Below are 15,750 nucleotides of genomic sequence, written 5' to 3'. Positions count from 1 at the left end.
GCCTGCGCAGCATCCCGGCTCTGGACGACCCAAGCAGCAGAAGACTAGGCTGGAGACTTGAACTCAGGCTCTCTTCATGGCGCAGAGCAGCACTGCCACTAGGCCTGGTCCCCAGATGGATATTTTAAGGTAAAAGGGAAAGCTACAGCCTCTGTGGTGAACATGTGATCTCCCTCTCAACATTGTTTTAGGCAATGTTCCTGTTGATCAGACCTTTACCCTGTCAGTGACAGACAATAAGGCATTGCCCTTCCTTTTCAGAGGAAATAGCAAAATAAATACCTACTTGACATTTTAGTCTCTAGGTTAGAGATGGATAATCCTTGCTTATGTTTGAGGGTCGTGCAGTAAAATGTGAATACTGCAATTTTAATATTAACGTCCAGCAAAAAAAATCACAAAACATTTGTCTGCTTACCTAGATCTAGGAACATTTTCCGTGCTTTCCCTCCACCAAACATCTGAGACCATTGTCTCTGGGTTCGATCTCTTTCCATACCTGTTGGAGCAAAAAAGTTTATTTTTCTTCTATTCACCTTTATGAAAGCTTGACTATATTTCCAATATTCAAATGTTTGTGAGACGAAACAGAGACTAGACATGTGGCTAATAAGCTTTGGAACAGCCAGATAATGGCAGATTGAGGACTCGCTGTCAGGGAGAGCAAGCACTCAGCCTGGCTGGGAAGTCCTTTTTTTTGTGCTGTGCCAGTGATGTAGGAGAGATTGGCAAATGGCAAAGGATGAAGATTTAAGAATCACCTTAGGCCCCCATAAGCTCCACAATTTTAAATCCCCTCATGCACTATCTAAGCAGCTCTGATATACTTTGCAACTCAGTAAGCCTAAGATTTTCTATCACACTGATATATAAATCACAGTAAAATATTATCAATTAAAATTCTTTGGTGAAGCAAAGCTGAATTTCAATTAACTTTCAGCATGGATATATTATGTATGCAAGGTACAGCATTGCTGTTCTCTGGCATTGCAAATGAAAGTAGAACAGTTTCACCAATGTTAGCTGTTTCGTTATTTGATTCTCCATCTTAACATATGGATGGCCATTCATTAAATTTTGATTTTTATCCACCCTGAGACTATCTGAGGAGAAGGCAGACTATCAAATGTTTATAAATCAAATGAAACACGAATGAAAGCTCAGTAACCTGTGCTGTAATGCTAATGTTAATGTAGGTCACACTGACGCTAACATGGATTAATGCGTGCAGTGATTGCTGTGGCCTTGTTTTTGATGAGGCTGATTCACTAACCCGCATTAATGTGAGCATGAATAGCCCTATTCAAGGGCCCTTGTTCCCCTTCGGAGTGGCTCTTCTGGGTCCCTCATTCTGTGATCATTTTTCTCAGCACTTCATCGCTCTCTCCTCCATCTCTTCTCTACCTCCCCTCACTTCTCTCTTCTTGTTGTCCCCGTTTCCTTACAGTTCTCCCCTTTCTTTCTGTCCTTTGCTTTGCACCGCATTGTTATTGCCGTTCCTTCCACCTGCAGTACCACATTTCTCCTTGCTCCGCTTCCATTCTTTGACATTTTATTGCAATGATATTGTTTCCTCTTTCCGCACTTCTTTTTCCCCTCAGCCTCTGATCTGGTGTTACTGGTTCTGCCTCTCCCTTCTTTCTGCTGTCTCTATTCTCTTCTGCCCTTTGTGTATTCCAGAATTTCTTCTGTTTTTTTCCCCTGGTTTTCCTTTTTCCCCCTTTTACCGGGTATCTAACTCCTTCATTTTTCTGTCTCCTTTTAATATTAATTTTCTATTCCTCCCTTCCATTTATATCTTTCATTTACCTTTCACCCCATATGTTTCCCAGCTATCTCTCTCCTCTCCCTTTCCCCAAATTACCTGCCTCATCTCCTGCCTCCATCCTCTCCATGGCCTTCACTTTTTTCCTCGTTCTCTCTCCCATTTATCTGATCGGGCTCATTTCGCCGCTGTCTCCATAAGATGCCCCTTCACTTGCATTTCATTTCTCTTTAATCTCCCTCCCTGATTTGTTGCTTTTTCCCATGCACATCTGTCTTCACTGCAAACCTCATTACTAATTTCGTGTATTTCTTCTCCCTTTATTTTTTTCTCTTTCCTCTCCCCCCCCCCCCCCCCACACAATTTGTCTGTCCCTTCTTTTCATCTCCTCTCTCCCCCAAGCGCGCGCTCTGTGTCTATCCTACTGAGGTCAGTGGGATGTGACTGACAAGTAACTGCCAGCACCGTGAAACCAACAATCAGCAACGAGAGCTGTGGAGAGAAAGAGAGAGAGAGAGAGAGAGAGAGAGGAGGAAAGACCGTGCACTGAGCAACAGGAACAGCTCTCCTTGTACTGCAAAGCCTGCAAGCCTTTCATTTATTTATTTTTCCCGAGAGAATCACTCATTTCTGCCACACGCATCCCTGCTGAGAGGATGGAGTGAAGCGTTTGGGGGGGGGGGACATTAATATCAGCCTTTTCTCTCTAAAGTGAAACACTGAACTAAATAAAAGAGGGCTTCCCAAACTGTGGCTCTGGATCCCACATGGGAGAGTGTGTGTGTGTGTGTGTGTGTGTGTGTGTGTGTGGGGAGGGTCACAAAACCTTCAGCCAGGGTCACAAGTGCCTCGAACAGCAACACTTTTCAGGCGCCAGCAGCCGAAGCAGCATTAGTAGCGGAAGTCAGCCTGTGAGCCAGCCAGCACTCACAGACCTGCAGCGGCGCCGCCCTCACATGAATTTCCGTGGTAACAGGAAGCCCCCGCACAAGGAGAGCTCGGGGCCATTGCAGGCCCCGTGAGCTTGCCCTAGCTCACGGGCCCTGCGCTGACTTTCATTTCTAACATTGCTGCCGGCCTCAGATCACCACTGGCCTCGGATCCAGCTGCGAGAGGGGGAGGGGGGAGGGCTGAGTGTGCACAGCCGATTGGGATGGCCACAGCTCCTCTCGCCACTTAATCTACCCAGGAGAAAAAATGTTGCCCCTGTCATCGAGCCAACATCTCTTCCCACCAGTTGTCAATTACATTTGGCCCAGGGGATGACAACTGGTGAGCATGTTTGGAGGAAGCTGCGGTTTGAAGGGAGGGATAAGATGCAGGAGGGGTTTGAAGGTTTAATCGAGGAGAAGAATTGGCTGTGTGTGGTGAGAGAGGGGGACCAACAGAAGATCAATTGGGGATATGTAAGAGAGGAACTGAGTGACAAGAGAGAATCAGCTGAGGGGGGGGGGGATGTAAGAGAAGGGTTGGGAGATGGGAGCAAAGGGATGAGGGATGAAAGTGAGGAGGGAATGGGGATGGAGTGAGAAGGAAGGGATGACAGAGGATCAGTTGGGAGTTATAAGAAGGGTCTGGGGTTGAGAGGATTAGCTGGGGGATATGGAAAGGGCCGGAGAAGATGACAAGAGCTGGGAGATGTAAGAGGGGTCATTTGAAGGGGAAATGTTTAAGAGATAAGGTCCTCTGAAGAGGGTGGAGGATGAGAGAAAGGATCAGCTAGAGAGGATGGATCTTGAGAGAGGGACCAGCTGGAGTGCAGGGAAGGTGAGATTGTTGGAGGAAGACCATTCACTGCTAGTTTGTTTTGGTCACCCTCTGGCATCATGTGAATTTTCAAGTACTAAAATGGGGCCACATTGGCTAAACGTTTGGGATGTCTTGAAATAAAAATACTTTTCTAGTCAACTTGGCAACACTGAAAAGTTTCAAAATCACTCAAAATGAAACAAATTCATAATTAGTCAAAAGGGACTGTTCTTCATCAATTTTTTTTTTTTTTAGCAACATTTGACTCTACGATTTCTGTTGCTGTTTGCCAACTATAATTTCCACCATGATGGGGAGTCAGACCTTCTCAGTCATCAGTTCAGATTTTACTGTGAAAAGATGCGTTTTGCTGTGCCTTCAATGGAAAAAAAAATTCTGCAAACAATGGGGGGAATATGAGAGGAATGGAATTTCCTTTTATGAGGAGTCTCGTACAATTGCCTTTCGGGCTCTTTAAACTAGCTCAGGCATGATGAATTCCAGGCTTCAAGCACCACAAACAGGTCTGGCTTTCAGTATTGCCACAACGAACGTTCATGAGTGACATTCGCATGCATCTCATCCGAGAACCAGGCTAATTTGCGTAGTTTGGCTATCTCAAAAACCAGACCTCTTCGTGGCACTCGAGGACTGGAGCTGGTCAACTCTCCTGATTGTTTCCAGACTGTACACATTTTTTGGGGGTACTGCACGTAAAAGAAAGAGGGAGGGCTAAAATGTTTGGAAATGTCCTGATTTTAGCCCCCCGGCTGCAGGTTCATATCCTGTCTTGCCTTGCAACTTGGTTAGACAATACAGTGTGCACTTTAGTCGCTACGCTATATTCAACACGTTGGACACGTTTATTTTGTGTCACTTACATAGATTTCAGTCCACGATTTATTCAGAGGCTTAAAACATTTTTTTTTTTTTTTTTTTACAAAATAGCAGCTGGCCCCTGGGTGATAAAGCAAACTTTTTTTTCAAAGTAAAGAAGTTTAAGAACTAGCAGTCATGCTCTGAGGCTGCAAAGGGGTAGGCTCAGGAGTAACAACGGAAAATATTACCTCACCAAAAAGGCGGTGGATGTATAGAACAGCCTCCCAGCGGAGGTGATGGAGGCAAAAACAACAACAGTACAAGAAAGCCTGGGACAAGGATGGAGGATTGTTCACTGCAATGAAATGAGGGGAAAGTCAGAGCTTAGGTGGGGGCTATGGCACTGCGGCAGGAAGTAAACAGGGCAGTTTAGATGGGTCCTTGTGTGCTGATATATATTCTCTTTTTCTATGTTTACTAATGGTGAAAGCTGGCAATAATAATTGCACCTGTGTAAATCCCATCAGCGAAGACATTAAACAGCATCTTCAAGCATACAGAAATTTGACAGTTAAAAGATGGTAACCCTAGTCCTAGTTCTTCCTATTTTCCTTAAAGTACGGCCACATTCATTAAATCTTGAGCAATCTAGAAATGATGGACCTCCTGACTTGCATCAAAAACATTCAGTAAGATTACTCCACTCCTAAAAACCCTACATTCATCGGCTCCCAACATTTTACCGCACCATATTCAAAATCCTTGTTCTAGCTTATAAGGCACACAGGCCTGGTGGACTTCTACCTCAACAACCGGCTCTCCGTGTACACAGCCTCTCACTGACTGCACTCGTTACCTCATACTCACCTGGTAGTACCAGCCACCAAGGAAATGCAGCTCTCCAACATGAGAAAGAGAACCTTATCAAGACTAGTCCCCACATTCTGGAGCCTTCTATCTCTGGACATCAGGCTTACGCCTGACCTCTTCTCCTCTAGGAAGAAACTTAAAGTCTGGCTATTTGTAGTAGCCTTTGGCCCACTGCTGGACCCTTCATCCCCTGATGTCTTTGTCAGCTTAAATCTCACTTCGCTCTATACTAGTTACACTATATCGTAACCTTAAATCTACCTCAACAAATTCCCCATTGTACTTTACATTATTTCTAACATACTTCCTACCTCTTTTCCTGTTCTCCATTTACTTTTACTGCCTCCTATTTATTGTGATCTGATATTTTATTACTGAGGTACCTATTTCGTCAACTATCCCCCATAATTACTGATTGGCATTGTATTATTGATGTTACTCTATGTCTATTTATAACTGCTAGATGTTCTTTTATTGATATACTCTCTGCCTATTGTAATCCTCACATTAAACTATAAATTTTATATCCCTGATGCATTCTATGACTACTGTAAACTTCTCTCCATGCTGTGACATGCACTGAGCTCATCTGCTGGAAGAGAATGAGATAAATGATGATGATGTTTTAAAAAATCTAAAAGTATGCAAGGAAAAGAAAGGCTAACATCTTTTTAATATATGTTTGTGTTCCAGGAAAATAAACCAAACACTTTGCATGATAAACAAATCACATAACTGAGTATGTAATATAATGGAAAAATAGTTAATTAATCCATTGCAAACAGAGGTCTCAGACTGGAGATCAAACTATCATTTTTAAGGTGTGAATAAGCTATTTTTGCTAAGTATTCCACTGTGTGTTCAATTACATTACATCAATTACTTTGAAATCGTCAGCTCAGTGTGCTGCAACAGTCAAAAAATCAAACAGAAAGTTAGGAATTATTAGGAAGGGAATAGTTAATAAAATAGAAAATGTCATAATGCCTCTGTGTCGCTCCAGACCTCACCTTGAATACTGTGTACAATTCTGGTCGCTGCATCTCAAAAAAGATATAGTTGCGATGGAGAAGGTACAGAGAAGGGCAACTAAAATGATAAATAGGATGAAATGGCTCCCCTATGAGGAAAGGCTGAAGAGGTTAGGGCTGTTCAGCTTGGAGAAGAGATGGCTAAGGGGGGGATATGATAGAGGTCTTTAAGATCATGAGAGGTCTTGAACGAATAGATGTGACTCGGTTATTTTCACTTTCGAATAATAGAAGGACTAGGGGGCATTCCATGAAGTTAGCAAGTAGCACATTTAAGACTAATCGGAGAAAATGCATTTTCACTCAACGCACAATAAAGCTCTGGAATTTGTTGCCAGAAGCTGTGGTTAGTGCAGTTAGTGTAGCTGGGTTCAAAAAAGGTTTGGATAAGTTCTTGGAGGAGAAGTCCATTAACTGCTATTAATCAAGTTTACTTAGGGGTAGATTTTAAAAAAATGCGCGTTCGCGTACTTTTGTTGGTGCACCAGTCGCAAACAAAAGTATGCTGGATTTTAGTGGATACGTGCGTAGCCGCACGTATCTTCTAAAATCCAGGATCGGCGCGCGCAAGGCTGCCGATTTTGGGCAGCCGGCGCGCGCCAAGCCGCACAGCCTGCCTCCATTCCCTCCGAGGCCGCTCCGAAATCGGAGCGGCCACAGAGGGAACTCTCTTTCGCCCTCCCCTCACCTTCCCCTCCCTTCCTCTACCTAACCCACCCCCCCCGGCCCTATCTAAACCCCCCCTACCTTTGTCCACGGATTTACGCCTCCCGGAGGGAGAAGTAAATCCACGCTCGCCAGCGGGCCGCTGGTGCGCCGAGACGCAACCCGGGGGCGGTTCCGGAGGGCACGGCCACGCCCCCAGACCGCCCTGGGCCAAAACCACGCCCCCGGGCCTGCCCACGAAACGCCGTGTCCCGCCCCCAAAACGCCGTGTCGATCGGCCCCGCCCCCGACACGCCCCCGACAAAAAACCCCAGGACTTACGCGAGTCCCGGGGCTCTGCGCGCACCGGCAGGCCTATGGAAAATAGGCACGCCGGCGCGCCTATGGAAAATAGGCGCGCCGGCGCGCAAGGCCCTGCTCGCGTAAATCCGGACGGATTTACGCGAGCAGGGCTTTTAAAATCTGCCCGTTAGGGAATAGCCACTGCTATTAATTGCATCAGTAGCATGGGATCTTCTTAGTGTTTGGGTAATTGCCAGGTTCTTATGGCCTGTTGGCCACTGTTGGAAACAGGATGCTGGGCTTGATGGACCCTTGGTCTGACCCAGCATGGCAATTTCTTATGTTCTTACATTATAAATTAAAGCTTAAGACTTGGTTTTTCAAAATAGCTTTTCCGTAAAGAACTGATGCTTCTCACGGACACTATACGCCATACGACACTTTCCTACTACAGTTATGAATGTTCTCCCCCCCCCCCCCCCCCCCAGTTATCCAATTAGTTCCTGATCATATGGTGGTTTTTACCTCTCCTACCTTGCTCATGTCTATTCCATTGTTTTTTCATTTGATATAACCCTGTTCAATTGTTCGATGTAATTCTAACCTTGGTTCACTGTAAACCAATGCGATATGTCCTTTCATGAACGTCGGTATAGAAAAAAGTTTAAATAAATAAAATAAATATCATGTCACACCAATAGTATACATGCATGGCAGAGGTAGCTAAAGAAAAGAAGCTTTCACATAGAAAGAAGGATCATAATGAAAAATGTAAACATATTTTTCCAGCACTGGTTTTGTTTTTTTAGCAAGGAAAGAAAACATGAGATTGTTCATTTGAAATTAAATGACATTCACAAAGTGAATGAGTGGCATGTTTGCATTTCTACCTGTGGATAAGCTGCTCATAGCCCTGAGCTCCAAGCAGCAGGCTACACTACCAACCTGCTGCCTTTATCTGTATCATACCATCCCTACAAATCTCATAATCACTAAATTGTTCTGGAGAGATTATAAGCAAACTTTTGTGAAGACTAGAAAAGTCATAATCAGTTGAATAGCATGCTATATAATTTAGAAAATATACTGATTTTTCCCCCCATTTCTATAGAAGAAAAATCCTGGTGACCTTAAAAATAGCTTCAGTCACATATTACCATGTCAAGCAATCTTCTGTTTTCTTGCTGTGAGCCTGGTTCTTCTCACCCACTCCAAAAAATCACAGCAAAAATCAATAGGCAATTTATAAGATAATACAAGATCCAAATGATCTTTAAAAAAAACAACCCAGAAATATTTATGTATAGTAGACACTACTGCTAATTTGAATAGTATTTTTTGGCCCTACAGTTTCCTGCTAATCCTTTGGATTTCCACCTCAAACAGAACCAGCTTCTGTTGGATTACAGCACCATGAACCTTCATTCACAACTACCTGAAGATTTTCCCTCTATTTTATATCCTTCTCTCAATTTACTTTCCCAGTCATTGCAGTGATATTCCTAAGCTGAGTATTCACCAGGGTTCCCTTGAAAGCCCTTCAACTGGAGGCCTTTTCCTGACCACTAGGTGTTGCCATTGCATGATGATTTTAATTGCCTCCTACCCCCCAAGAGATGTAAACATTGCCAGGGCAGTATGCCAAAATAAGAGCCTCGTTATATTCGTTCATCAAGTCAATTTACCTGATGTGAACTAATAAGAAATTAAGGTGACTTTGAAACAGGTGTGCGGGCGCACATGTACGCAGGTATGCCGGCTTACGCCAAAGGACATGGTCATATTATAACATGCGTGTGTATATGCATGCATGCTATAAAATAGGCTGTACGCACATATATGGGTGTACATTTTTATCCTGCATTTTAGTAGACACGTGTGCTGATGCAATAACCAGTTTCCCCAGTTCATTCCCAGGTCGTCCAAGTGAGGGATAGGGCTTCCTAACCCCCCTAGTTAAATAGCCTCCTTTTTAACCTGTTAGCACCAACCCTTAAAATCCCACTGACTAGCTTAGAATTTTTTATTTTATTACTTACACGCTATCCATAGCAGTGGTACATTTATGTGGCAGGGAACCCTGGTGCATGCTTGTGCATGTAAACACTTACATGCACATTTCATGTTAAAGTCCCGGAATGCCCATGTCCCGCTCATGCCCACCCCCTTACCCTTTTTTGCAACATCTTGTTTGAGCGCATACCGGATGATACGTGCGTATTTGGGTGCCTTTTAAAATCTGCGCAGCGTGCACCGGCCAGACATGCATATCTCCCTGTTTTGGTGCACAACATGCTTTTAAAATTCACCCTTAAGTGTTTCATTATGAATTCAGTGAGGTTTAGTGTTTAATAATCATCAGTTAGGGACCTGGTTTAGTGCACTACTTTCCTATTTTGCGTGTCACACTCCTTACCTTCAGTATAACATGTAAAATATTTAACACTGTGAAAAACTAAATTTAAGCTCAGATGCATAGGATACAGAGACTTCTTGCTAAAATGATGTATTGCAAAGTATTGTATATTTGTATAAAGGCTGAAAAATCTATCAGTTAAGCCTTTCAATTTATTTGAAAAGCTAATATGAGTAGGTCACTTTATAACTATTTTATGCATTTTGTCTAGGAAATAATATAATGTGCACTTAGTTTGGTGAAAGTTCCAGCATTTAAAAATTCTTGAAAATGTAAAAACAAGCAGCATACAAATTATTGCTGCATTTGAAGAGAATGTATTACGAAGATTGCATGCAATGCAGACTTTTTAAATAATTTAATGATGTCAGTAAAAAGACTGCAAGTCAACAAATGATGACTATGTGTGTGCAGATTGATTATTTATTTATTTATTTATTTATTTATTTATTTAGAGAATTTTATATACCGACAACCGTTTGCACATCGTATCGGTTCACATGTAACTTATGCTAATATTATCATGAAGTGAAGTTTAACACTCTGAACAGAGGGGGAAAGGACTCTGGACCAAGACACTGTGTATCAATGAGCAGAATACATTAAGCTATCACTTTAGTGCAATATTTTGCACAGCTTTTGCTAAACATCAAACAAATTTGCATGACCTGACAGCCATTATTTATTTCTAAAAAGAACAGTGATTTCAAATCAAGGTAAGCCACAAGTTATAGCAACTTTACCACAAACTCTTGTCATACGTTTACTGTTGAAACTAGCCTTCGTAATCAACTGCAGCTTGACTGAACTTGTGCTAGCTTTAGACTTTGTACAGATTTCTGAACTGTTAAAAAACCTGTTTGTATTGAAACCCAAATTCTTATAGCTGACTTGGATTTGACACACTCAGCTGATTTTGAATTATTTTTTTTCTAAGCAAGATAGCTTGCATGGAATTGCATTTAATTTGAGCTGACTTGTACTTTTACTGTGAGCTAGCATATATTTGTAATGCAAGATGATTGAGACATACCCAAGTCACTGGATAAAGTGGGGCATAAGAAGGACAGTTTCTCAAGATCCAAGCACACATCTAACCTGAGATTTAAGACAGTTAATCACCAGGGCTAATACCATCCACTAAGGGAGTGCACTGCACTTTTTTTTTTTAAATTTTGTTTCCACTTTTTGTTTCATTTATTTAAAATGAGAGAAAAACAAGAAAAGAAAAAATAAAATGAAATTAAAAAAACAGTGTAGAGACCAGGATCCTGCTCCCTGGTGAAAAGCACGGAATGCTTATAGCTGGGATGCTAGCAGAATATGATTCAAAATAAATAAATAAATGTGTATATCTAATATCTATTTATTTATATGAATAAAATAACAGGCCCCTCTACACCTACCTCCAAAGCCCCCCCTCTGCCTCCACTCTCCAGTATTTTACCCCATCTGTCAGCTCCAAATGGAGCAGAAAAGATCCATAGTCATTCCTGCCCCACTGCTGCTGTTTTTCAAAATGGTACTGGCCTTGGGTCACCAGCACCATTTTGAAAAACAGCGGTAGCAGGATAGGAGTGACTGTGCATTTCTTCTGCCCTATTTGGAGCTGACAGAAGGGGTATGATATCGGGGGACTGGGGCTGGAGGGCATCTTTCTGCCCCTTCCTCTAGCCTCAGGCACCTCTCTGCTCTTTCCTCTAGCCCTCCAGCCCCCTCCAAATGAAAAGAAAATGAACACAATTTTGTTTATTTTTATTGTGTTTTGTTTTATATATTTATTTGTTTGTTAATTTATTTATTTAAAATGTGTTCTATCCAGCAACTTTGCAAAATATGAAAGAATACAAAACACATTTTCTTGAACACTCTGTTTTGTTGCCAATGATGAAAGAAGATCTCTGCCATTCACACCATCACTGTCCTCAGTCAATGATCTTGGTTAAAAATTATAAACTGAGTAGCAATCAGCTCAAATTTGGGGGAACCAAATCATAATTTAAAATTCAAGCCACATAGTAATGTGCAGGACTCAGAACCAATCCCTAGTTTGGAGGAGAGCCAAAGCTAATCTGAACTGCTATATCATGCACAATTTGAAATTATGTTTTCTTACCACTATACAAGGTGATAAGAAGTCAAGACGTTTTGATTTTCTCTCTCTCTCTCTTTTTTTTTTTTTTTTACTGAGCAAACTGAGCCAACCTAATATGAACTGTCATTTCAATGAAGACATCTTGTGGTGAAAAGGTAGATTTTCCAGCAATCTAATCGCTCAATAATGAAACTGCTTTTAGAAAAAAAACAACTAAATAATAATTGGATTAACAGTATGACATCTTTTAGCTATTTATTGCTACAGTTATTTTTTTCTGGTCAGGTGATTAATAATTAGACATTTTTTTAAATCTTTCTGGTTGGCTTGGCAAACTCCTGCTATTAAAACACACTTTCCTGAATATCAGACACTGAAATTTGATTCCTCAAATAACACAAATAAAAGGCTCCCTAGAGTCATTTTATCTGTTTCAGATATTATTTATTTATTTATTTATTTATTTATTTATTTATTTATGGATTTTATATACCGGGAGTTCCTGTATACAATACATATCACTCCGGTTCACAGTTAAACATAACTACTGCCGTGTAGCAGTTTACATGGAACAAATCAGAAACTTGATCTAATCAGCATAAGCGAAACTAACTAGTTACAACTTTAAACATATAAGTAAGGCAATATTAGGAAAATTAACAGGATAACTGAAACACTTCTCTATCCGGGCTGTTGCCTGGTTTCCTTTTTTTTTTTGACAAGGACTCTCATTTTTTGGAGAGTGGCCAGCTGAAAAAGACTAATGCAATTGTTTCCTTCTTGTCTCAGGCAAAAACTTCACCTGACTCAAAATTGAAATCTTAAATCTCTGTGACTTGATCAAACCAAAGTTTTCCAGTGAACCCCAATATCTCTTCTGCAGCTACACCTTTGCACATTTTCTTATAGCCTGTGTCTTTCTTTGCTTTCTCAATCACTCAAACTCTCCCTTTCTCCTCTTCCTAAAAATTTTCTTTCCCTACCTTCATCTAGACTGTCCAGCCCCATTCTGTCCCATATATGGTTTAATAGTAAGATTAAAACATACAATCCCTGCCCTGAAAGGTTTGCTTTTAACCCAGTGATATATCATCAGCTTTCCATAGAGAGGCTTTCATCTGTTGAAATCCTTTGTGTTGTAATAAATTGTATTTTAATTTAATTTGGGTCTTATATTTTGCATTATAAAAGTTCAAAACCAGCTTAATGCAAATTCCATTAAAATGATCAAAACTTTATTTATCCCAGAATACAGTTTACAATAAATTAAATAGAGAAGGTGGCCCCCATCCAGCATAGCATATAAACCACTTGACCTACAAGTTAAATGTGTGATCTTCATCAACTCTACCTCTTACTTCTTCTGAAAGGTGAAACGTTTTAGAGCTAAGCAAGGGTTTGGGAGTCTGAAAATACAGTGAAGGATGGTGTTGATGAGCTATTACGAAGGAGACCTTGCACCACACTGTACCTCTGTCTTGTGATGAGATTGATGTAATGCCTCAGCGCCGAGTAATATTTTGCCATGTCCTCTGCCGGTGCGTCCTCTCCAGGATTGTCCGGTTTGGATGGATATGCATCTGCCAGTGTCCCCAAGCAGATCAGCAAGCTCAAGGTGAAAGTCAGGACAGACAGCCACAACCTCATGCTCCCTTGCATCTGCATAACACACACATTGGGGAAGTGGAGGGGGATATCCCCCATAACAGATTAACTGAGCATTCTATGAAAACTATCCGCAATACAAACGAAGACATCAGCAAAGGCTAACACCTTCCTATCTGCGATGGAAAAAGTCAAGCAAAAGTATCCTACAAGTCGAGGGTCCAAATCCAGTCCCCAAAAAACTTTCCCACGACTCTTCTGGAAAGCATTCGTTTTGCTCAACGTAAGACAGAAAATAAAATAAAATTACTGACTGAGTGCTTTCCTTTTAAATTTTAAGATGTAATTAATTGTTCAAAATGTTTTGTAGCCGATGATTGCATGCTGGAGTCTGGTTCAGTGGAATTTTAGCTAGGAAACGTAACAAACTAGAAGTTACCTCGTTCGAGTAACTTCTAAGTCCACTGCAATCTTGGAAAATTAAAATAAAGTAACCTTGGGTTTCTTCACATAACGTTGCATTTATAAATATATATTTGTAAATCTAGATATAATGGAAAACTCACACATACTATTTGATAATTAAAAATACAGCACTGTGTTTCATGAAAAAGCTGAAATAATGCTGCCCAATCATTCCTGAACAAACACGTAAACAAAATTAACTGTCGTTTTTTTTTTTTGGTTTTTTTTGCTTAGTTTAAAACTTCATCTGCTTTTCTGGTTTGGTTTGCTTTCCAAATCGTCATGATAACCTGTTATAAACTGTGGCAAAGTTATCCATTTGTTAAAACTCTAAGCACGCTCGTTAAATTTGAACATCTGCATGAGAAACCACAGACAAACGGAACGAAACGATAAGCATACTACTTGGATTTCAAAGTTGGTTCAATGTGCACTGGTGTCACCCTACTGCAGCCCTGAATCAAGAGTCATATGAGTAAGGCAGATGCTTCTCAGAAGAAATGCAGAACAGTTGAAAAGCTGGTGGAGTTTTAAAAACTTATTTTGAGGGGGGGACAACAGGCAAGAAACAAAAGAGAGCCGGAGAAAGTGAGCCAGAAGGTTAGGCTCGCCCCGTAGGTACCTTGGAGAGCTCCTCCGGCTCCGGACAGCTCGCGGTACTCACCTCCCCGTGCGTAGACCGTGCAGTGCTCCTCTCTGCTGCCGCCCAGGGGTCGCTCTCCTCGCCTCTCCTCTCTGCTCGCACGCTTCGGGCTCTGGCTCCCCAGTAACGCGCCTCAGCCTCAGCCTCGCTCCCTCCGCTTTGCTCTCCAGGTCGGGGCGGCTCTGCCCGGCTCCAATTTATAGAGAGAGTGGGGGCTGGCTGCGGGGAGGAGGGGCCTGGGCGGAGCGCGCTCGGAAGGGGACTCTGCTGCCGGCTCTTCGCCACTTCCCTAGCGCCGGAGGCACGACTCACGGTACAAAGCCAGCGCCCCCGCCCCCCCCCCCCTCTCCCCGATAAACCCGGAAACTAAGCTGTCACTTCTGCTAACTTCACCAACTTTTCCAGGCGAGCTCTGACGTCTCCTCTGAGTCACCAGCACTCCCGCAAAAAGGCTGGCGGCGCTTTACTCCGAGCAGGGCATGGGAGGCGCTGCCAACGTCCAAGCCCCGTGCAAATGACGACGGCCGCTACGGCGAGGGGGGAGGAAAGTATAAATATTAACCTCATGCCACTTCATAAAGGAGCGCGTTCTGGGACCTTCATTGGAACGCGCTTTTTTTTTTTTTTTGGTCTTTCCCATCCCATAGGAGATAACAAACGCAGTAGCTTGGATTTTATTGCGTAATTTAGGGACACGACTATATATGTTTTAAGAAAACGCTACTTGTTCCATCTTTCTTAAAGAAAAAAAAAAAAAGCAGCACGAGAAGAGTTTAATAAAGTGTGTACACCGCTAGAGGGGGGAATTTTAATGATTCGCTGTAAAGTAATTTCTGTTAAGTGTTATTCCTCCTCAAAGACGGATGTCAATGTCTGATCGAATATAGTAAAATACAAGTGGTCTTAACTCATCCTAAATTCTGCATTATTTTTTTTAGCACTTTATCCTTTTCATCAAATCTCGATTTAAGAACTGACAATGATATTGTTAGGAGAGCAGTTACTTGTACAGTTCTTGATTCATATCATTCATTTACAGTTTATAATACTCAGATAATTATAGGGCACTCTAACCTAAATGGGGTGAAAACATCTTAGAACCCCCCCCCCCCTCCATTTTTTCACAAAATAGTTCAGTCTCGGTGCCCCACCTGAAATTCCGAACAAATACCTGCTGCACTGAATAAAGATTTTCCCTTTCGTATATCTAGATTTCATTGTACACCATCGAGTGTAACTGTGACTTCAGTTCTTTATGCATTTGTAGCAAAACGTTGAAAAAGTGATGCTTCCAATGCCTACAATATATATTATCCTTCACAGGAGAATCATCCACTACGATTT

General features: G+C 41.9%; 1 protein-coding gene across 1 annotated transcript; it reads right to left on the bottom strand.

Annotated features, from left to right (window-relative positions):
- Positions 1 to 414: 414 nt before the first annotated feature.
- Positions 415 to 14,740, bottom strand: LOC115086081 (pro-neuropeptide Y-like). Its single transcript, XM_029592620.1, has 3 exons — positions 14,428 to 14,740; positions 13,165 to 13,352; positions 415 to 499 (listed from the first exon to the last, which is right to left on the bottom strand). Exons 2-3 carry the CDS (start codon positions 13,350 to 13,352, stop codon positions 415 to 417), a joined length of 273 nt encoding a protein of 90 aa, XP_029448480.1. The 5' UTR covers positions 14,428 to 14,740.
- Between the last annotated feature and the right edge of the window lie 1,010 nt (positions 14,741 to 15,750).

Source organism: Rhinatrema bivittatum, chromosome 2, assembly GCF_901001135.1.
Source record: "Rhinatrema bivittatum chromosome 2, aRhiBiv1.1, whole genome shotgun sequence".
Taxonomy (NCBI): domain Eukaryota; kingdom Metazoa; phylum Chordata; class Amphibia; order Gymnophiona; family Rhinatrematidae; genus Rhinatrema; species Rhinatrema bivittatum.
Note: the sequence above shows the minus strand (reverse complement) of the source record. Positions and strands in the feature narration are given on the sequence as shown.